Source organism: Bactrocera tryoni, chromosome 3 (assembly GCF_016617805.1).
Source record: "Bactrocera tryoni isolate S06 chromosome 3, CSIRO_BtryS06_freeze2, whole genome shotgun sequence".
In the NCBI taxonomy this organism is placed as follows: domain Eukaryota; kingdom Metazoa; phylum Arthropoda; class Insecta; order Diptera; family Tephritidae; genus Bactrocera; species Bactrocera tryoni.
The window spans coordinates 10858470-10879169 of record NC_052501.1 but is presented as its reverse complement, the minus strand read 5'-3'; the positions used below and the strand labels follow the sequence as shown (position 1 = coordinate 10879169).

At 38.6% G+C, this 20700-nt stretch overlaps 4 protein-coding genes across 4 annotated transcripts; all 4 read right to left on the bottom strand.

The window, feature by feature from the left end:
- Nucleotides 1-2792: 2792 nt before the first annotated feature.
- Nucleotides 2793-4449, bottom strand: LOC120773091 (putative inorganic phosphate cotransporter). The gene is made up of 3 exons (XM_040102060.1): nt 4264-4449; nt 3117-4199; nt 2793-3041 (listed from the first exon to the last, which is right to left on the bottom strand). The coding sequence occupies exons 1-3, from the start codon at nt 4447-4449 to the stop codon at nt 2793-2795; spliced, it is 1518 nt and encodes a 505-aa protein (XP_039957994.1).
- Nucleotides 4450-7743: 3294 nt separating this feature from the next.
- Nucleotides 7744-9694, bottom strand: LOC120771232 (putative inorganic phosphate cotransporter). The gene is made up of 3 exons (XM_040099144.1): nt 9509-9694; nt 8362-9444; nt 7744-8287 (listed from the first exon to the last, which is right to left on the bottom strand). Exons 1-3 carry the CDS (start codon nt 9692-9694, stop codon nt 8039-8041), a joined length of 1518 nt encoding a protein of 505 aa, XP_039955078.1. The 3' UTR covers nt 7744-8038.
- A 1072-nt stretch (nt 9695-10766) lies between these two features.
- LOC120771236 (putative inorganic phosphate cotransporter) lies at nt 10767-12456 on the bottom strand. The gene is made up of 3 exons (XM_040099149.1): nt 12271-12456; nt 11089-12168; nt 10767-11018 (listed from the first exon to the last, which is right to left on the bottom strand). The coding sequence occupies exons 1-3, from the start codon at nt 12454-12456 to the stop codon at nt 10821-10823; spliced, it is 1464 nt and encodes a 487-aa protein (XP_039955083.1). The 3' UTR covers nt 10767-10820.
- A 3689-nt stretch (nt 12457-16145) lies between these two features.
- Nucleotides 16146-17787, bottom strand: LOC120771239 (sialin-like). The gene is made up of 3 exons (XM_040099154.1): nt 17602-17787; nt 16446-17528; nt 16146-16376 (listed from the first exon to the last, which is right to left on the bottom strand). Exons 1-3 carry the CDS (start codon nt 17785-17787, stop codon nt 16146-16148), a joined length of 1500 nt encoding a protein of 499 aa, XP_039955088.1.
- Between the last annotated feature and the right edge of the window lie 2913 nt (nt 17788-20700).

Genomic DNA, 20700 nt, shown 5'->3' with positions numbered 1-20700 from the left:
AGGGTGTCCGTTATTTACCAAATTGATTATTTTTGACGAGACGCCCCCTAAACTTTTAGTTTGCCATCTAAAAAAAAATATCAGACCATAAAAAGCCCTTAATTTTCATAATAAACCTTGCCCCAAACACGATACATTTCCCATTGAAATTACATGGGATTTTACCACTTTTTACGAATATTTTGTTTTCGCTGGAGCTTTCTCGTTTGTAGGAATAAAAAAAGTCATATTCTTGTACAGAATTGAATGCTCTACAAAAAAAGTCTGAACAATTATTAGATATACTCACTCCTTTAAAAGTTATTCAAGGTTAAAGTTAACTTCCGGGTAATTTCTGAAATTTTCGAACTTTCACGGCAAATTGAATTTTTTTTGTAAAATTCAATTGTTTATTCTAAAAAATATAATTTTTTGTTGGTCATAAATCCGGCTCTACTCTGATTCTTATCTAGAACAGAGTGAAAAAATGATTTTCGAAATTTCATAAAACTCGGTTAAGGGGTTACATGGCTTTACAGTTTTCAAAAAAAAGTGAGTATATCGAAATATTGTTCAGACTTTTTTTGTAGAGCATTCAATTCTGTACAAGAATATAACTTTTTTATTCCTACAAACGAGAAAGTTCCAGAGAAAAAAAAAATATTCGGAAAAATGACAAAATCCCATGTAATTTCAATGGGAAATGTATCGTGTTCGGGGCAAGGTTTATTATGAAAATTAAGGGCTTTTTATGGTGTGATATTTTTTTTTAGATGGAAAACTAAAAGTTTAGGGGGCGTTTCGTCAAAAATAACCAATTTGGTAAATAACGGACACCCTAGTGTGTAAACAAGCGAAATTGTCGCATTTGGGACGATAAGCAACGAGAAGAGATTCAAAAGCTGAAATTTCATTCAAAAAAATGTTTGGTGTTGTTTGTGAGCCAATGGAATCATCGGTCCATATTTTTTTCAAAAAAATGTCGGAGTGAATGTAAGCGTCAATAGCGGTCGTTAACGCGCCATGATAATCGACTATTTGTTGCCTGAAATTGAAGTTCATGATCCCGGCGGCATTAGGTTTCAACAAGACGGCGTCATTTCCCACACATCGTATCAATCAATGTATTTATTGAGGGAACACTTCAGTGAGCAGATAACTTCACGTTTTGGTCCGGTCGATTGCCCACCAAGATCATGTGATATCACAGCGCTAAACTTTAGTCTATACGGGTAATCCCGGTTCGATTCAGGTACCACGTGCATTATTCGTCAGTTACCAGTCGAAATGCTCGAACGAATCATCCAAAATTGGACGAAACGGATGTACCATCTGAGACGTAGCCGTGGCCAACATTTGAAAGAGATTTTTTGTCAAAAACAAGAAAATACGTTAACTTCGACTGCACCGAAGCTAATATACCCTTCACAGCTGCATTTTTTTTAGTAGCTATGTGTTCAGCTTGTATAGAAGCTATAAGCTATAGTAATCCGATCTGATCAATTTTTTCGGAGATTATGTTATTACCTTAAGCAGTAATCCATGTCAAATTTCGAGAACAATTTCTTCGGAGATTACATTGTTGCCATAGAAAATAATCTATACCAAATTTCGTGAATATATCTTGTCAAATGCAAACGTTTTCCATACAAGAACTTGATTCCGATCGTTCAGTTTGTATGGCAGCTATACGTTATAGTGGTCCGATATCGGCAATTCCGACAAATGAGCAGCTTCTTGAAGAGCAAATGACGTTAGCAAAATTTCAAAATGATATCTTAAAAACTGAGGGACTAGTTAGTATATATACAGACAGACGGACAGACAGACAGTCGGACATGGCTAAATCGACTCAGCTCAACATACTGATCATTTATATACAAGTATATACCTTGTAGGGTCTCCGACGCTTCCTTCTGGTTGTTACAAACTTCGTGGCAAACTTAATATACCCTGTTTAGGGTATAATAAATGCCAAATATTTTCCTTCGAATGATAATAAAGATTTCACATTAAATTCGAAGTTTCTGTGTCTTTCTTTAAAAAAGTATGGAACCTCGAAATGAATCACCCTTTTTATATACTCGTATATGTATGATTGAAGGAGATATTTTTTTAATTTTTCATGTACATATAAGCTTGACAAACCGTTGATTAAATACCACCTAGAGACTTAATCGCTTTTGAAATCTGGCCCTTGAACTTCTTCTATATTACACAAAGATATGAACTATCGAAATGGCAAAGAATGATCTCTGACACACTTTTCTTTAGCAATGCACTTGAGCTTGGAGAACATGGGTTCAAGAGCACCTTATGTAATTCTTACAATTGTTTAGATAAATATTTTAGAGAAAAAATAAGTCTCTTAATTAAAGAGCGAAATAGAACTCCAAGCGAATAAAGACACAGGAGCTTACTTTGATTAAGTTAAGTTGAGGTAGGTTATTGTACGATGAAGTAAGGTTATGCGCTTGATTTGTTATGATAAGGTAACGGTAACGGACTCTAGTCTCTCAAGGCTCTTTTTACTGAACACACCAAGTTTCTCTTTTAAAATTTAGCGTTTATTTTCTTGATTTCAAACACAAAAGTTATAAATATTATGTTTTTATATTTAAATTGAATAGAAATTATAAAAAATATTATCTTTGTAACAAATTATATATATAATCTTAGCAGCGCTGTCTGAAAAAAATATTTAGAGAAAAAAAATTGTTTATATAAGTGGCTTTGTGGACTTCATTACAAAAACGAACAATTTCAATTAAAAACATACTGTCAATAACACTTTGGCTACTCCGCATTGAAAATTATACGGTACTGTGTTCCACATCCGATTTTTCAATATCTCCAGCAGGTTCTTTAATTTTGTTGTTAGTAGTGAGAGTCTTATCTAAACTAACGACAAGCTGCGCCAACTGTTCAGCCTCCGAAATAATGCGTGGTCGCTCATTCCACCACTGCACCTTAGTAGTGCCGAAAATGAGAAAGAAGAAATTGCCAATAAAAGCAAAGCCGCCGGCGATGAAGAATATTGTGCGCCATTGGTGGATATTTGTCTGTTTGGAAAATTACAAGAAGAGCAACAACACATGTGGATATAATAGAGTTGTCTAGTCTTTTTAAATACTAACCGTATCGGTAACAACATAACCAACAAGGAGCGGCGCTATAACACCCATCATGTTGGCGCCACAATTAGCAATACCCAGTAGAGTGCCAGCCAGATTCGGCGCCAAGTCCAGATGATTCACTGAATAACCAAAATGCGAAGTGGTGCTAATGGCAACGGTTGCAGTTAGCAAGGCAATCGCTAAATCGCCTTGATCTTTACGCAAGAAGCCCAAAGAAACGAGCATCGCGGCAGATATCCATAGACCGATCGTGTTGAAGACCTTACGACTTACAGTTGCCTTCAAGCGTTTCGACTTCTCCAACCAACTAGCCAGTGGACAAAGTATCATGGATAAAGTAAACATAGAAAGATATGGCAGCGCAGAGATTAATGCATTACTCTTAATATCCTTTCCGAGCACACTTTTTATATACGATGGTATTTGTGTGAGCAATGTCCAAAAGCACCAATCGTTGGCACAATGATTCAAGAGAACTACCAAAAAATGCTTCGATGTAAAAATATGTTTCCATGGTACAATCTGCTTCACTTTATTTTCCGCCGTTATCTGCTTGTCATGTCCCAACGAAGTTTCAATCATATCGCGCTCTTCCATCGAAATATGCTTACAATTACGAGGCGTACTCGCTCCAAATGTATACCAAAGTAGAGACCAAATTAAGCCCAATGCGCCAGGCAAATAGAAGGTGCTCGGCCAACCCCAACGCGATGAGCAAAGATTGCCACTTGTAGCCAACATCACCACAATGCCCAACTGAGCACCGGAGTAGACAAACGTTTGCATGGCGCTGCGTTCTTCGACGGGCGCCCATTTGGACATAATGGTTGCAACCGTTGGAAATAAGACACCCTGTAGCAGACCTTGGAAAAAACGTAGGGCACACAATAGTGGCCAATTTCCAATGCTGACGGCGAATGGTGTTAGCAGCGCTAAAAGACTAGAAATACTGATGCTGATCAACAATAACAAACGACCACCGAGACGACGGGCCCACGCACCCGCGGGTATCTGTAGCAAAATGTAACCGCAGAAGAAGCTGCTGAGTATATGCGATTTGGTTTGCTCGGACCACGCGTATTCCTGCAAGTATTCCAAGAAGATAGCACATTTTGTCTATTCTATCAAGCAAACTTATTTCACTCACCGGAAAATCGGGATTTGCCGCCTTATTATCCATCATCGCCACGATCGCAATGGAAATATTAACTCGCGTAGCGAAAATCAGACAGAAGCCTGTAAATATTAGCAGACATTGCAGATGGCGATATCCAATAGTTTTGCCCTTAAATTTGCCGCTAGGCTCAATAGAATAGCGTCGTTCCGTAACCATTGCTCTAGGCTCGCCAGTTAATGGCAACTGACAAGTAAGAGATGCAAGTGATTTTTTAAGACTGCACTTACAGATGATTTCATGCTGCAATGTACACAGAATCTCAAAAAGAATACTGTTTACGTTTTTTTTTTTTGCACTATGTTTCCTAGTTGCCTAGGTTTACATACCCCCATAAAAGTATAAAGTGATGTTTTTGGAGCAAACACATTTTCTAGAAGAATGATAACCTGTAAAATGGATAATCAAACGTGCAACAATTCATTATTTGAAATGTAAATAACACTAAAGAGATTTTACGAGCGACCTGATATCTATAAGGATATATTATCCAATGTAATTTGTTTGGCGCACCATAATTGGACTCTTCTTCTTTAAAACTGAAAGTAGAAAAGACAAAATAGAAGCAAAGACACAAGGCATAGGTATGAAACCGTTACTTTATTGAGACCAATTTTTGGTTACCAAATCATATCATAAAATATATATCATCTGATCACATTTGACCACGAAATATTCACAAGTTCTCTTCTGGTTCTCGGCGAAAAACTGCGGCAAGAAACTTTTACAGGCTTCTCTTGAAGCCAACTTTACTTACTTACTAAGGGAGTTCTGCATTGACCAAAAAAGCGGTAGTCTGATGGTGCAAGGTCAGGGCTATATGGTGGATGCACCAAAATTTCCCAGCCAAGCTCTACAAGTTTTTGCCGAGTCATCAAAGAGGTGTGTGGTTCAGCGTTGGCCTGATGGAAGACGAAGCGCTTTCTGTTGATCAGTTCCGGCCTTTTTTTCAATTGCTTGCTTCAATCTCATCAGTTGTTGGCAGTTAAATATAGAATCAATGGTTCGACCATGATGGAACAGTTCATAGTGGATGATTCCTTTTCAATCTTACCAAACACTCAACATAACCTTCCGAGATGACTATCTTGGCTTTGCGACCATTAGCTGAGCTTCATCATGCTTGGATCATGATCTTTTTCGCACATTATTGTCGTATTTAATCCACTTTTCGTCTCCTGTTACCATTCGCTTTAGAAATAGTTCGATTTTATTTCATTTCAGCAAAGAATCGCAGATGTTCATTCAGTCCATTAAATTTTTCACAGACAATTCATCCGGTACCCAAACATCGAGCTATTTTTTTGTAGCCATACTTTTTAAATGGTTCAAAACCGTTTAATGATGGATGCTAAGTTTCTTAGCGATGTCATGGCTGCTTATGGGACGATCCTGGTCAATATTTTTCATAATTTCATCGACTTTTTCAACGATAAAAAATTTTCGACTACTCAATATACATATTCATAAACTCAGGTATTTGAGTCTTCTGCTACATTGTCAAGCATCTATTTGCGACATCTACTCGGTGTAGTTTTTGCGAATGATTCACGTCGTACGAGGCTAGCATTGGCACGCTACATACTCAAAACATTAAAATAAATTTATTGAATCGATCCATACGAGATGTTGTGGCCTTCTGCTATCTCTGTGATGACGACACCATGTTTAACAAGCATTGGTTCTTATATACATATCGCCATTATTAGAGGTGACTGAACAAACCAAGTTTTCGATGACTTAACGGTCTTCGCTGAAAGCTTTGTGCCATCCAAAAACACCCGAAAACACAAAATCTCTTGCAAACTCGTTGTCATATTTTTTCCATGTTGAAAATGGAGAGAGAAAACGTTCGTGTCGTAAACAAATAGCTGTCAAATACACTAAGTGACATATGCAGCTCAAACTTCAAACGACCATAGGCAAGTGTTGTACCAATCTAGGAAACTTGTTTATTTTTCGATTCGGCTTGCACGCGCAGTTTCTGAGAATCAGCCTGGGTCAAATTTAATGTCATGGTAGTTGTGTAAAGTGGTCATCTTGTCATCGGATTCAACTCTGCTAGACCACATTTTTGGGTATACGTCTAGTGAATGATCTTTTCTGTTGAACATCTCCGACTGATATAGTATGAGCCTGCAGAAAAGCTGTTTAGTTTATTTTTATTTCTTATTTTTTTTATAAAATTTTTGTACCTCTAAAAAAACACCCTTTGCAAAGGCCAAAGTAAATCAGTCAACAAGTAGTGCATTTAGAGATAACTAATGGATATTAAGTGATTAAAACGGCGCGATAAGACTCGCTGAGATGTAAACATATTATTACAATAGATATATGTATAATAAATACCATTAACCCTGCGTTAAATGCCTTGGGTCTTACAGACTCACATCAATTATGTTCAACGTAATCGATCTACTGAGCGTACTATTCGCAACACCATCACCCATCTTGAGACCCAGCAATCATTATTGGATAATATTTGACCGAATAGACCACGTCCAGCGAGCAGTGAAGTAGCCTTAGCTGAGAGTGTACATGAAGGCCGTGAAGAGTCGATTCGGCGCCGTTCGCAACAACACGGACTAACATATGGAAAAACTTTGTGAAGACGATGCGATGATGAGTCCTATTTCTGGCTTAATGGGTATGTAAACAAGCGAAATTGCCACATTTGGCAACCTGAAGATATTCATTTCATTCAGAAAAAACAAAGGTTTGTTGTGGTTTATGGGCCGGTAGAATCATCGGTCCATATTTCTTCAAAAAGATGACAGTGAGAACATAACCGTTAATGGCTACAGTTATCGTGCCATGTTAACCGACGATGCCTGAAATTGAAGCTCGGTATCTCGGCGACATTAGTTCCAACAAGACGACGCCTTTTCTCTCACATCGCATTAATTAATGGATTTATTGAGAGTAATGATAATTTCACGTTTTAACCCGGTCGATTGGCCACCAAGATCGTACGATGTCACGCCGTAAGACTTTTTCCTGTGGGGATATGTAAAATCTAAGGTCTATGTGGCCAATCCCGCTTTAATTAAAGCCCTGGAGCAAAACATCACGCGTATCATTCGGCAGTTACCAGTGGAAATGCTCGAACTCGTCATCGAAAATTGGTGGAGCATCTAAGACGTAGCCACGGCCAACTCTTGAAAAAGGTATTCTTCAAAAAATAAATGCCTAAGAAAGATCTTTTAAATCATAATAAAAATTCTGCATTAAATTTGAAGTTTCTGTGATTTTTCCTTAGAAAAGTAGGGGACCTCGAAGTGGATCACCCTTTATATACGGTTTTAGAAGGACTAAATATATTATTGCATTTTTTGTTAAAAAAAAAAAGTTTGGTAATTTAATTTTTTTATGCTATTCAACTTTTTATTCACCCGAATCTAGCTCTTCCCTATTTTTATTTGCTTATATTTAGAATATAAAAAATGAAGTCAGTAGTGTTGTTCAATTAATTCTCAAGCGTCATATGCTTTATTTATCTCTCCATAAATGTAACAGTAAGAGTATCAGTGCATCTGAAGTTTTATCAACAGCAAATGTCTTAAAAGTTTATATGTGTACAAGGTCATCAACCATCATCTCGTATATCTGATGCACAATTAGAGGTCTACCAAATAATTGTCTTGCTTAAAAGGCTTTGATTTCAACGCTCAACCTTTTAGATATTGTTTTTTATCAGGTTTTCGAACTTTTAATTTATTTTTTACAAAAATCTTTCCACAAAGCCAATCTAAACGGTGCTCTGTTCCACATCGATTTTTTTAACATCTCCATCTCCATCATCGGGTTCTTCTGCTGCGTTCAGAGGCTCGCCCAAACCATCGACCAGTTGCTCTAGTTGCTCGATCGGAGTAACTTCGCGTGGTGGCTCATTCCAGTGCTGCACCTTAGCTGTGGCGAAAATGAGAAAAAAGAGATTACCGACAAAAGTAATGCCAGCGGATAGAAAGAATATTATGCGCCATTGATGGATATTTGTCTATTAGAAATAAATAAAAAAAGAAAATAGATTAGTGAAAATGTAACACAAGCCTTTAATTTACTTCAACTAACCGCTTCAGTGACAACATAACCGACAACGAGTGGTGCTATGATACCCGTCATATTGGAACCACAATTAGCAATGCCGAGAAGAGTGCCAGCTAGATTCGGCGCCAAGTCCAGATGATTCACCGCATGGCCAAAATTCACATGGGTACTGAAGGTGATGGTTGCCGTTAGCAACCCAATTGCCAGATCGCCTTGATCTTGACGCAAATAACCCAAACATATTAGCGCTATTGCGGGACCCCACAGACCGATAGTATTGAATATCTTACGACTTACAGTTGGGTTCAGACGTTTAGACTTCTCCAACCAAGTGCCAACGGGACAGAGTATCATAGACAAAGTAAACATGGACATATAAGGTAGCGCTGAGATCAATGCATTACTGTTGATGTCTTTTCCGAGTACACTTTTTATATACGATGGTATTTGTGTGAGCAAAGTCCAAAAGCACCAGTCGTTAGCACAGCTATTTACGAGTGTTACTAGGAATGGTTTGGATGTAAAAATACGTTTCCATGGCACTGGGTGTTTCTCATCTATTTTCTTCCCTGCCTTTTTATCATGTCCCAACGAGTTTTCAATCATATTGCGTTCTTCCACTGAGATATGCTTACAATCACGTGGCGTACTCGCACCAAATATGTACCAAAGTAGAGACCAAATTAAGCCCAAAGCGCCAGGCAAATAGAAAGTGCTCGGCCAACCCCAACGCGATAAGCAAAGATTGCCACTTGTAGCCAACATCAACACAATGCCCAACTGAGAGCCTGAGTAGATAAATGTTTGCATGGCGCTGCGTTCTTCGACGGGCGCCCATTTGGCCAAAATCGTTGCAACAGATGGTAATATAACACCCTGTAACAGACCCTGCGTGAAACGCAGTGCACACAGTAGAGGCCATCCGCCGATGCTCACACTTAGCGGCGTTAGCAGCGCTAAAACACTGCTGACACCAATGCTAACCAGCATCAAAATGTGTCCACCGAGCTGACGCGCCCAAGCACCACCGGGTATCTGTAGCAAAATGAAACCGCAGAAGAAGCTGCTGAGTATATGCGATTTGGTTTGCTCGGACCACGCGTATTCCTGCAAGCATTCGGGTAGAAAAGTTAACTTTTTGTACGCGGTATAAGCACGAAATTTCACTCACGGGAAAATCCGGATTTGCCGCCTTATTATCCATCATCGCCACGATCGCAATTGATAAATTGACGCGCGTCGCGAAAACCAAAAGGAATCCCATAAAAATCAGCAGACATTGTAGATGGCGATAACCAAAGATTTTGCCCTTAAATTGGCTGCTAGGCTCAATAGAATAGCGTTGATCCAGCACCATGACTGCAAGTGTGTTACTTGTTGACCACTGGCATGTAAACTGTGTTTCGACGACTGCACTCACAAATGATTTGGTTCTTCAGTGTGCACAGGTTTTATATAAATTTATTTTGTTTTTCTTTTCGTTTCAGAGGCTCTTCTTTCACTCTGGAAATTATTTGCTGCTTTAGTGATAACAAATGGATATTAAGTGATTAAAATGGTGAGATAGAAATGTCTAGGCTAATCTAAATATAGATATACGCCGCTTTAAAGCCATTAGCTTTATGGCATATATCTAAGCTCTGAAGTTGATGGAGAGCTTTCTTACGTCTTCAGTACTCACGCGACAAAAGAAAGTTGAGATTTAGCATATTTAATGTCAAAATAAACTGTTTCTTAAATTACTCGTAATCTTGTGTCTCTGTTTATTTGTTTTAAAACATAATCTCATACTTTTATGACTCTGTGTGGAATAGTTTGAGATTTTCCAAAAATAAATTGCGGTCTTTTTAGTATCTCACAAGTTATATGATTGGTTATATATACTAAAAATAAAATTTTTAAGCGCCGACACCTATCAAGGTTGCATTATTTCTCACATTTAGGTTTCTACAAGGTTATCTTATCGTTTCTATATGTGGCTGTAAACGGCATTTACAACTCTGGCAAATCTTTGTCGAAGCTTTTTCTATTTTTTCGTGCAGTATCTCAAAATAGCTCTCGGTTTATAGGAAGCTTTTTTCTAGGAGAGAAATATAGATCAGATATTGGGCGCCGCTTGCGAAGCAATAGTTACACACTTTTTATCACAACTACGAAAAGACATTTTCCACTACCCAGTATTTTTATTTTTTTGTTTGGAACTCTTGGTAAACTCTGCTTAGTGAAGTGATAATACTCACAGATTTCGAAAGCAAGAGCAGTGTCATTCCCAATTGGAGAGCTATTACCAAATATTAAAACTCTCTTCTAGTGATTTGTTGTAGGCATATTTATCGATTTAATTACAACTTTGCAGAAATATATTCGAAAGCTTTATATTTGTATGCCTAGTCCTTAAGCTAGACTTAACATTATGTAATACTAAAAAAATTAAGATTAATTATAAACTAATTACAATACTGAACCGTTATCAAACACGTCGCTCAAACCTTCTCTTGCTCTCTTTCCAACTGCTTTGCATCGACGCCTAAACTCTTGAGAGGTTCTGCTTCCTGCACGATTTGTGGTGGGTTATTCCATGGCTGCTGTTTGGCGGTACCAAAAATCAAGAACATCAGATTGCCCGAAAAGCTCATGCCGCCAGCCACTGTGAAAATTATGCGCCACTGATAGACGTTTGTCTGATTTTCAGAAGAGTAAAAAGGTCTCAGTAATGATTTTGGATTATATAATACAAATACTGCTACATACCGTATCGGTGACGATGTAACCCACCACCAACGGCGCTATGATACTCATCACATTAGCCGAACAGTTGACTATGCCCATAAGCGTGCCGGCGAAGTTGGGCGCCAAGTCCAGATGGTTCACCGCGTAGCCGAAGTGGCCAATTGTATTGATGGCAACAGTTACGGTTAACAAAATGATTGCCAAATCGCCTTGCTCTGGCTGCAGATAGCCGAGCGACACAAGCGTGACGACCGGTATCCACTGACCGATGGTATTAAAGATCTTCCGACTCACGGTTGCATTCAGCAATTTCGATTTCTCCAGCCAACTCGCTAGCGGGCAGCAGATCATAGATAATGCCAACATAGTTATGTAAGGCAGCGACGAGAGCAAAGCATTACTCTTGATGTCCTTGCCGAGTACGCTGTTAATGTACGACGGTATTTGTGTGAGCAACGTCCAGAAACACCAATTATTTGTACAATGATTGAAGATCAACACCAAAAATGGTTTCGACGTAAATATTTGCTTCCACGGCACAGCATGTGTTTTAGCGAATTCAGCGCTCTTGGTGTCGTGACCCAACGACTCCTCGATCATGGCACGCTCACCCGCCGAAATGTGCTTGCAATGGCGTGGTGTGCTTGCACCGAACACTAGCCACAGGCCCGACCAAACTAAACCCAACAAACCGGGTAGGTAGAAAGTGCTCGGCCAACCCCACGATGAGGAGCAAAGCACACCGCTGGTGGCCAACATCACCACTATACCCAACTGAGCGCCCGAATAGCAATAAGTTTGTAAGGCACTACGCTCCTCAATCGGTGCCCATTTGGACATCAGCGTTGCTATGGTCGGCAGCGTAACGCCTTGACACAGACCCTGACAGAAGCGCAGCATACATAACAGTTGCCAACCGCCCAAACTGACACTAAGCGGTGTGATTAGTGCGAAAATGCTGCTAAGCGTGACACTGAGCAGCAGTAGTAAGCGTCCACCGAAGCGACGCGCCCAACCACCGGCCGGTATTTGCACTAAAATGTAACCGCAGAAGAAGCTGCTCAGTATATGTGATTTCGTCTGCTGTGACCAATGGTATTCCTGCAAAGAGAAGAAAAAGCGCACATTAGTTAACCAACCTCAAGCGTTTACCGCTTACGTAATGGTAAAATAGTTTAGCTTAATTGTGAAACAAATACACACCGTAAAGTCTGGATTCGAGCCCTTATTGTCCATCATAGCCACAATGGCCACAGAGAGATTTACACGCATGGCGAAGAGCAAACTGAAGCCCAAGGATATGAGCAGACACTGCAAGTGCCTAAATCCTATCGTCTTACCCTTGAACTTACCATTCGGCTCAAGTGAAAATCGTCGTGTTGTCACCATATCACTGCTCTTGTCTTTGAATTTGCTGCGTAATAAGCATTTAGCGACTTTCACCGGCGATGGTTGCGCGCACAAACTCTTCTGTACGCATCAAGCGACTCTATTTTAAAGGAAAATATGATTAATGCATCCAACGAATCCATCCAGTGAAGTGATAAGATATGTCTGTGTCATGGTATACATATGCGAATGTATATGTTGATATAAATAAATAATTTGGTGATAATGAGCATTAATGCTGAAATGTATATAAATGTTGCAACAATAATAACAACAATTGCATTTCAAATACACCTTCATACAAACACCCACAATCCTGTTATCATCAACTTTGTTCGCTGTATGTACGGTTTGGTTTGAGAGGAGTTAAAATAAAAGCAGCCGCTATATTTGGAAAGCATTCAAACGTTGTCATTAAAATACAGTATTTACTTATGCTGCGCCGCGGCCATAAATCTGCGTAGAAAGCTACGAAATATAGGTACAATAGCTACTGTATTTATTTATTTACTTATTCCCAACGCTAAATGGGAACACGGTAAAAAATCCGCTGGTATAAACAAAGGTAAAAGCAGTAGAGTTATTTTATTATTTAACTAGTGAATAATACTTTATTTTGCCTGGAATAGATGACATTCTGCTGGATATAGGCTTAATTATGCCTCGGGCGAACTTTTTGTTCAACTAATCTTCTTATACGATCAAGTCCCAAAGATCTGAATCGGGTTGTAAGCTAATGTTGAATTTGACTGCCGTATACAACTATAAGATTTTTTAACCACCCACGTAGCAACTTCCAAGTAGATTTCAAATAGTTTTTTTTATACTAAATAAAGTAGCAAACTCCTGCCCTGAGGAATACTTGTATACTGATAACATAGTGTCCCCACAGACCATTTGGGATTTAGATGACTAGCAGATAAAAAGTCAAATTATTTCACCATTTTTGCCATAAGCGGGACCAACCCATTTTTTGAACAACTAGGAAAGTATTCCACTTCTATGTACATATGTATGTATGTTTGTATCTTATATATATAGTTATAAATCTGTGAGGCATAAATTCTCCTTACCAAAAGTTTTTTTACCAATTGACCTCTTTTTCTTTACCGTGGCGTCTGTGAGTCATTCTAAATATTAGTTTTCTCGGAATTGTTCGAGTTTCTTCTGAAAACCATCTATTTAGTAAGATCTTACGAAAATCAGCGCTTTCCATAAAATGTAAATGTGAAATTTTGAACGAAGAAAAGTTTCAGCGAGCACGATTATGAGAATTAAAAAATAATTAAAGCATCGCAGGACTATTCAAAATTAGATTTTTGGCAAAATTTCGGCCGACAAAAGTTGTTTTTTCTGAAAATTAACATATGTGACCTGGTCTACGGAAAAGGGGCTTAGGTGTCAAAAAAAGGAGAACAATTAATGATTATTTTTAACAGCTTTTCCCGGAAAACTAGTTTTCGCACGCTAGCTCCCTTTTCGTATTTTCGTAGACCAGGTCACATATGTATGATTTCTATTATACTCATTATTTCTAATATTATTATTATTATTATTATTAAGACATGCTTTCCAATTTTGTCTCCTACGTGGCAACGCACTATCGGATTTTTCCGATTTCTTTGAGGATTGTTCTTCTATAGGTTGTTTTAGCCGCTCTAAGTGAGTAATATCGCCAATGTTCTGCCTCAACCTGTGACTAAACCATCAGTACTTGCGCCCTTCATTTTTTAAAATTTAATTTAATATTTTTTACAGTGTATGATTTTTTTAAAATAAAATAGATTATAATTGCATGTTCTTGACGCAATTTCGAGTGGAAATTTTAAAGTTTTTATTAATACTAAACACATTATTTATCAAACGAGCATGACAATGAACTTTTGTGGTGAGTATTTTTGGTTATAAATGAGAATTCAAAAGTCATGAAAATATTTAAGTTAATGAGATTTCTGTACTGTTCTTCGGTAATGCCGTATATCAGATTTTTGTGATCTTGCGATTGTCCATATTAAATATACATATCTCCCTGAAACACAAAGTAGGAGGATGGAGCCATGTGTAGAAGCTCACGCAAGTGAGGAAAGTACTCTGATTGCCTTTCACTTGGCATTGGCCAGAAACGATTCTTTTACATATGGTTCAAGCAGTTCACGACTTCCTGGGGAGTAACCACATAAAGAAGCGCAAATTCGGTGTGGGACTCGTGGAGGAAGAGAGACTCTGTCGCCGATTTCTGGCATTCATCCCGGTGAAGGATGGATGAATTCTAAGCACAATCCGATTGAAAGCGAAGTTCCTCAACATATTGCTGATTTGCGCCCACGCCCTGATGAAAGAGAAGGACGATTTAATCAAAGGTGTCTTCCGTGAGCGCTTGGAGCGCACCTATGAGAGTTGCCCCGTCACTATGTCAGATAAGGCATCTTTGGCAAAACGTTTGTAAATTCAGCCTCAATGATGAAACATCCACAAACGGATTGAGTATGATCGACTTCGCCGGGACTCGAAATATAGTTATCTGTAGTACTAGATTCCAGCATAGTAATATTCACCAAGCTACCTGCTGTCCCCGGATCGAAAAGCCACCAATCAGATCGATGCTCTGATAGACAGAAGACATACATACTTATCTTCAGTGTTTGTGGTAACAAAGATACGCACCCGCCTCTGTGCAGCAAAACAACGATCGTCGACAAACACAAGGAAGGTTCGACGTCGAGAAGCTGGAATCTCAACAGACAGCCGAACCATTTTTTACTCGACTTGTACACCTGCTCCCTGAGAGCACTCATTAGCAACTCGGTATAAAGGAAATGTTGGCCAGCATTTCAAGCTTCTTACGGAAAAAGTCAATGAACAGCTAGTACGTTGAGCAGTACCGTGTCACAGTGGAGAGAAAGCAAACTGCCTTCCTCCCAACGTTGCAATCGACCACAAGACATGCGGGATGGTTGAGAGTGAGTTGAAGAAGGAAGCGAGGCGCATTTGCAGATAATACAGAGAGAGCCTAAAATGCGTGAGTACGACAGGGCTTATACTCGAAAATATTACGAAAAAAAGCGGCGAATAACAGAAGGGTTCAAGACCGTAGCATACTCTTGTAGAACCACCAGAGGTGATCTAGAGACTGCTGCCCAGAGCAAACTGAAGTTATGAAGGGAACACTTCTCCAAACTGCTGAATGGCAGTGAAAGGGCAACACCAGGAGATGACGATGGAGCGGACGTGCCATTGCCTAACCATGAAGAAGTTCGAGTAGCAATTACCCGTTTGAAGAACAACTCCCCTATGGGATAAGCCCCCTCAATATCGTATATAAGGTCCTATCGAGCGTATTATGTAAAAGACAACAAACTGATTGGATCTTATCAGTATGGCTTTAGTCCTGGAAAATCAACAACTGACTTGCTATTTACCATGCCCCAAATCTTGGAAAAGCCCTGTGAAAAGAGAATTGACACGCACCAGCTCTTCGTCGATTTCAAAACTGCTTTTTTGATAATTTCGTCTATCTTGGAACAAGCCATGCCCTTCACTTCGTTTTCCCGACAACAAATGGCCATACCTTATTTTTTCCTTAGTGTTTTTTTTTTAACTTTCGGTTCCTAGTATGATTTTTTTGTTTACAAAAATTATTTATTATGACCTATAAGATATTCCTGAATTTAAAATAAAATTAAACTTAATCATACTAAATTTAAAGTCTCTCTCGAACCACCAACATTGCCATCCTCCTTCTCTACATTTTTCACCTCCGTGAAATGCTGCCCGTCCTGCTGCTTCGTTTCTACGACCATTGGCGGAACTTCATTCCACAACTGTACTTTAGCAGTGCCGAAAAACAGAAACATTAGATTACCGAAAAAGCTAATACCGCCCGCCAAAGAGAAAATTATGCGCCATTGATGTAAATTTTTCTGTGAATAAAGATAAAATTGAAAACGAACCAATTGTTTTATTTTTTTAATTTGTTTTGAAGCGCATACCGTATCTGTGACGATGTAGCCCACCACGAGCGGCGCAATAACGCTCATCATATTCGACGCCGAATTCGCGATGCCCATTAAAGTACCGGCGAAGTGTGGCGACAAGTCGAGATGATTAGCTTGAAAACCAAAGTGCGTAACAGTGCTAACAGTAACGGTGAGTGTGAGCAGTATAATGGCGAGATCAGCTTGATCGGTGTGTAGAAAGCCTAGATAGACTAGGGTGACCGCAGGCGTCCACTGACCGATGGTATTGAATATTTTGCGACTCACGGTCGCATTCAAACGTTTCGATTTCTCCAAATAGCTGGCGAGTGGACAGAGCGCCAGCGAAAGCCCAAGCATTGTGAGGTAGGGCAGTGCCGAATAGAATGCATTACTTTGTATGTCTTTGTTGAGTATGCTTTTAATGTACGATGGTATTTGCGTCAGCAGAGTCCAGAAACACCAACTGTATGCACATTGACTCAGTATGAGCACCAGAAATGGTTTTGAAGTGCAGATTTTCAACCACGGTATCGGATGTGTCACTTTACTACTCTCATTCTGTGCCATGTTACGCTTCAAAGATGTGGCGATTAGTGTGCGCTCGGCTAACGTAATATATTTACAATTGCCCGGTGTACTCGCACCGTATATAAACCAAATGCCGGACCATATTAAACCGAGCGCACCAGGTATATAGAATGTGCTTGGCCAACCCCAATCCGAAGAGCAAAGCATGCCGCTGCTGGCCAGCATCATTACTATACCCAATTCCAGACCCGAACAGCAATAGGTGAGCATAGCGCTGCGCTCCTCAATGGGCGCCCATTCGGCCATAATTGTGGCTATAGTTGGATAGGTGACGCCCTGCACTAAGCCTTGACAGAAACGCAACGCACAGAGCAGTGGCCAATCGCCCACGCTGACGCTAAGCGGCGTGAGCAGCGCCAATGCACTGCTAAGGCTTACACTTATGAACAGCAGTAGGCGGCCACCGTAGCGACGTGCCCAGCTGCCGGCAGGCACTTGCGCAAATATGTAGCCGAAGAAGAAGCTGCTTAGTATATGTGACTTTGTTTGCTCCGACCACGCGTATTCCTGTGCGAAAGGTTCACACAGTTTGCTTAAATTTGTTCGAAAATGAATTGAATTTAATATTACTAAGACTTACTGGAAAGTTCGGATTCGCAGCTGTATTGTCCATCATCGCTACTATGGCCATTGAGAGATTTACACGCATGCCATAAACCAAGCACAGACCGCAGAATATTAGCAGGCACAGCATATGTCGCACGCCTATAACGGGACTACTTAAATTTTCAATGATTTCTCGTGAACAGCGCCGCTTTTCGAACATGTTTAAGCGCAGTTTTGACTTTAAAAATTGTGATTCGTTTTTGTAAGAGACCTCTCGTGATCCTGTCTCAGTCCCAAATGCGTCTGGTGCCGCTGGCAATTTCGCTTTATAAATTAATTGACAAAAGAACACATTCTCTGCACGCCAAACGCAACTTTATACGCAGTAACATATTATTTCTAATGATAATAAGTATTCTTATATATCTAGCTAATTCTAAATCTAATCATAAATATTCTGCCACAGAGCTGGCCGTGGTTAATCCTAATTTTGCATTCGCTTCGTTTTGCAGCTGCATTTAGTATTAAACTTGAACGTTGTACAGTAACCACCAAAAAAGAATTCGAGGAAAATGCTTGTAGACATAGACTAGCAGACTAAGAGTGCGATTGGGTCTCACAGGATACTGTTTTAAATAAATTATATGAATTTATTTAACTCTAAACTAAACTTCATCTGACCTAAACTGGTATTTGCGTGGCTTATTGGCATATCAGTTTAACCTAACCTTATTTAACTCTTAATTTTACTCTTTCGGTCTCGAGAAAATAACCTTTAATGTACATATCTCTCTCATATATTTTTTCGGATTACTATAGCATATAGCTTCCATGCAAACTGGACACATAGTTACTAAAAGAAATGCACCTGTGAAGGGTATATTACCTTCGGTGCAACCGAAGTTAAAGTTTTTTCCTTGTTTTTAAACTCAATTTTTCGATGAAATTTTTCAGTTTGACTCTCTGTCATATATATTTTCCAGACTATGATGGAATTTCAAGAAACTTACAGAATACACTTTTGTATATAATATCTACAGTCTGGAAGTGTAGTCATGTACTAGAATGACCCTTTTGCTTAACTATCAGTTATATCTCAACTTTTTGAAGCTATCATCGTGGACCCTATAACTTTTGCCATATCTCCGTTAATTTATTCTTCTCAGCATGGATTTGGTAAAGGGTAATATGCTCTAACAAATTTACTTGAATTTGTAAGCCATGTAACATTGGGTTTCAGGGAACACAAGTATACGGACGTTATATACCAAAGGCAGTGTAAGCTTTCGATATAGTAAATCTCTCGACTCTTGTACAAAAATTTGATCTTTGGGACTTTCAACCAAGATGTCTTCAATTGGAATCTTTTGATCTTTACAATAGACCACAATGAGTGATATTTGAGGATACTCTTTCAGATTCAAATATTTTCAATATTTTTAGTCAATTTGGCCCGATTCCATTCCTGTTATTTATTAGCAATATCTCTTCTGTCATAAAATTCTTAAATATTTTATTATATGCCGATGACTTAAAGCTTTTTATAACATAAACTTCAATTAGTAAAAGGTGTCTGCTGCAAATATACTTAAATAATTGCTTGGTGTTATTGAAATGAATTTCCATTGAGTTTTCAAAATTTTAAGGCAATCTGCTTTTTTCGTAGATCTGGGCTCCAATCTTCTTATGAAATGAAATACTACTTATTAGAACAAGATTTAACTTTGTTGATTTGGGAGTTACTAAGCGTAATTTTAGTCTTCATATTGATACCATAGTCTTGAAAGCAAAAGGTATTCTCTGTGGTCTAAAAAATTTAGAGATCCGTAACAAAAACACTTTTACAATTAAAAGTTAAAGTAAAAAAAGGTTAAAACTATATTGGAACCAACTCTGTTGTATGGAACCCTTGTTACCAAATCATTCTAACGATGTAATTAAAGTGGGTTCAAAATCAATTTTTCTAGGGCATTTCCAATGGGTTTCTAGGTTAAGTCTTCCTCGATACATCCATAGTCATTTAAAACGTATAAATCTACCTACACTTGCTAGTCGTAGATAAATACTGGGTGTTATATTCTTAGTAAAAATCCTGATTAGAAGAGTTGGTTATTCTGTTATCCTGTATGAATATAAATTTAATATACCGGTTCGCTTTTATGGGCAGTTTAGACCCTTACTGTTAAAATGTGATAGATGAAATTTTGAATTTAACGAACCATTTCGTTGCATGTGTCACGATTTTAATTCTCAGGCAAAACTTCCGAGCCGCTGTTTTCTAAATAGTTTTGACCCGGTCTTGCAACGTGAGACCAAGCGGTATCATTCTCGGTTTTGCCGTTGATTTGACATATTTAAGCGGATACAACCCTCACAAAGGTTGTGTAATCTTTGGGTTATAATAATAATCTGCTTATAACGAATCAGCTACGATTATTTTCGTCGACGACTGTTTGAATGCTAATGTTATATATAAATAGACAAAACAACATCTTATTTTATAAATAAACATATCTTTTCATTTCTTTGTCATAGAATTTTGGCAATGAACTTGAAGTTTAGAGTTTAATGAACTTCTATGAGAAGTAAGCGTACTCTTAGTTGCTGACATGTGACTTTTGATGAGGTAGCGAGAAATGGTTATTAAGTGTGCGCTGCATTCATCTTCCAAGGCCACGGAGAAGGTTACGTCTTGAAGAAAGGAAAAGAGAAATGTGTACGGGATACCGAGGAATTTATTTGCACAAATGGGGATTCATAAGCCCAGCACATTCAAAAGCAGTCTAGCAATGGAAGCAGTTTAAAGTTTAATGTTTCAAAAAAATATTTTATTATTTTTCGGCGATCAATTTCGCTCCTTACACTTTTGAATTTAGTTTTCAAATCCAGGATCTAATGATTATCATCTGTGGAGTATTTTTTTATTAGAAGAATTGCGGTTTAATGACCCAAAATTTCGAAAATACCAATAAAAAATGGCGTAAGGACTTTTTTCTTTGCGACTGTAGCTTAAATAGTTTAAAGTTAACTTCCCGCTTAAGGGTTATTGAGAATCTGGAGTTCAGTATTTTCAGTCAATGCGTAAGTGGAACTGCACTTTCTTTTTCTTCAAATGCGGCCATTTTTCGGCGAT

Bases quoted from the DNA above. Each gene is read 5' to 3' on its own strand.
- LOC120771236 (XM_040099149.1), bottom strand. From the start codon at position 12,456: ATGGTGACAACACGACGATTTTCACTTGAGCCGAATGGTAAGTTCAAG. The intron at 12,169-12,270 runs GTGTGTATTTGT...TTCTCTTTGCAG, and splicing joins GCTCGAATCCAGACTTTACG to GAATACCATTGGTCACAGCA. The intron at 11,019-11,088 runs GTATGTAGCAGT...TCTGAAAATCAG, and splicing joins GTTACATCGTCACCGATACG to ACAAACGTCTATCAGTGGCG.
- LOC120771232 (XM_040099144.1), bottom strand. From the start codon at position 9,694: ATGGTGCTGGATCAACGCTATTCTATTGAGCCTAGCAGCCAATTTAAG. The intron at 9,445-9,508 runs GTGAGTGAAATT...GAATGCTTGCAG, and splicing joins CGGCAAATCCGGATTTTCCC to GAATACGCGTGGTCCGAGCA. The intron at 8,288-8,361 runs GTTAGTTGAAGT...TATTTCTAATAG, and splicing joins GTTATGTTGTCACTGAAGCG to ACAAATATCCATCAATGGCG.
- LOC120771239 (XM_040099154.1), bottom strand. From the start codon at position 17,787: ATGTTCGAAAAGCGGCGCTGTTCACGAGAAATCATTGAAAATTTAAGT. The intron at 17,529-17,601 runs GTAAGTCTTAGT...CCTTTCGCACAG, and splicing joins CTGCGAATCCGAACTTTCCA to GAATACGCGTGGTCGGAGCA. The intron at 16,377-16,445 runs GTATGCGCTTCA...CTTTATTCACAG, and splicing joins GCTACATCGTCACAGATACG to AAAAATTTACATCAATGGCG.
- LOC120773091 (XM_040102060.1), bottom strand. From the start codon at position 4,449: ATGGTTACGGAACGACGCTATTCTATTGAGCCTAGCGGCAAATTTAAG. The intron at 4,200-4,263 runs GTGAGTGAAATA...GAATACTTGCAG, and splicing joins CGGCAAATCCCGATTTTCCG to GAATACGCGTGGTCCGAGCA. The intron at 3,042-3,116 runs GTTAGTATTTAA...TTTTCCAAACAG, and splicing joins GTTATGTTGTTACCGATACG to ACAAATATCCACCAATGGCG.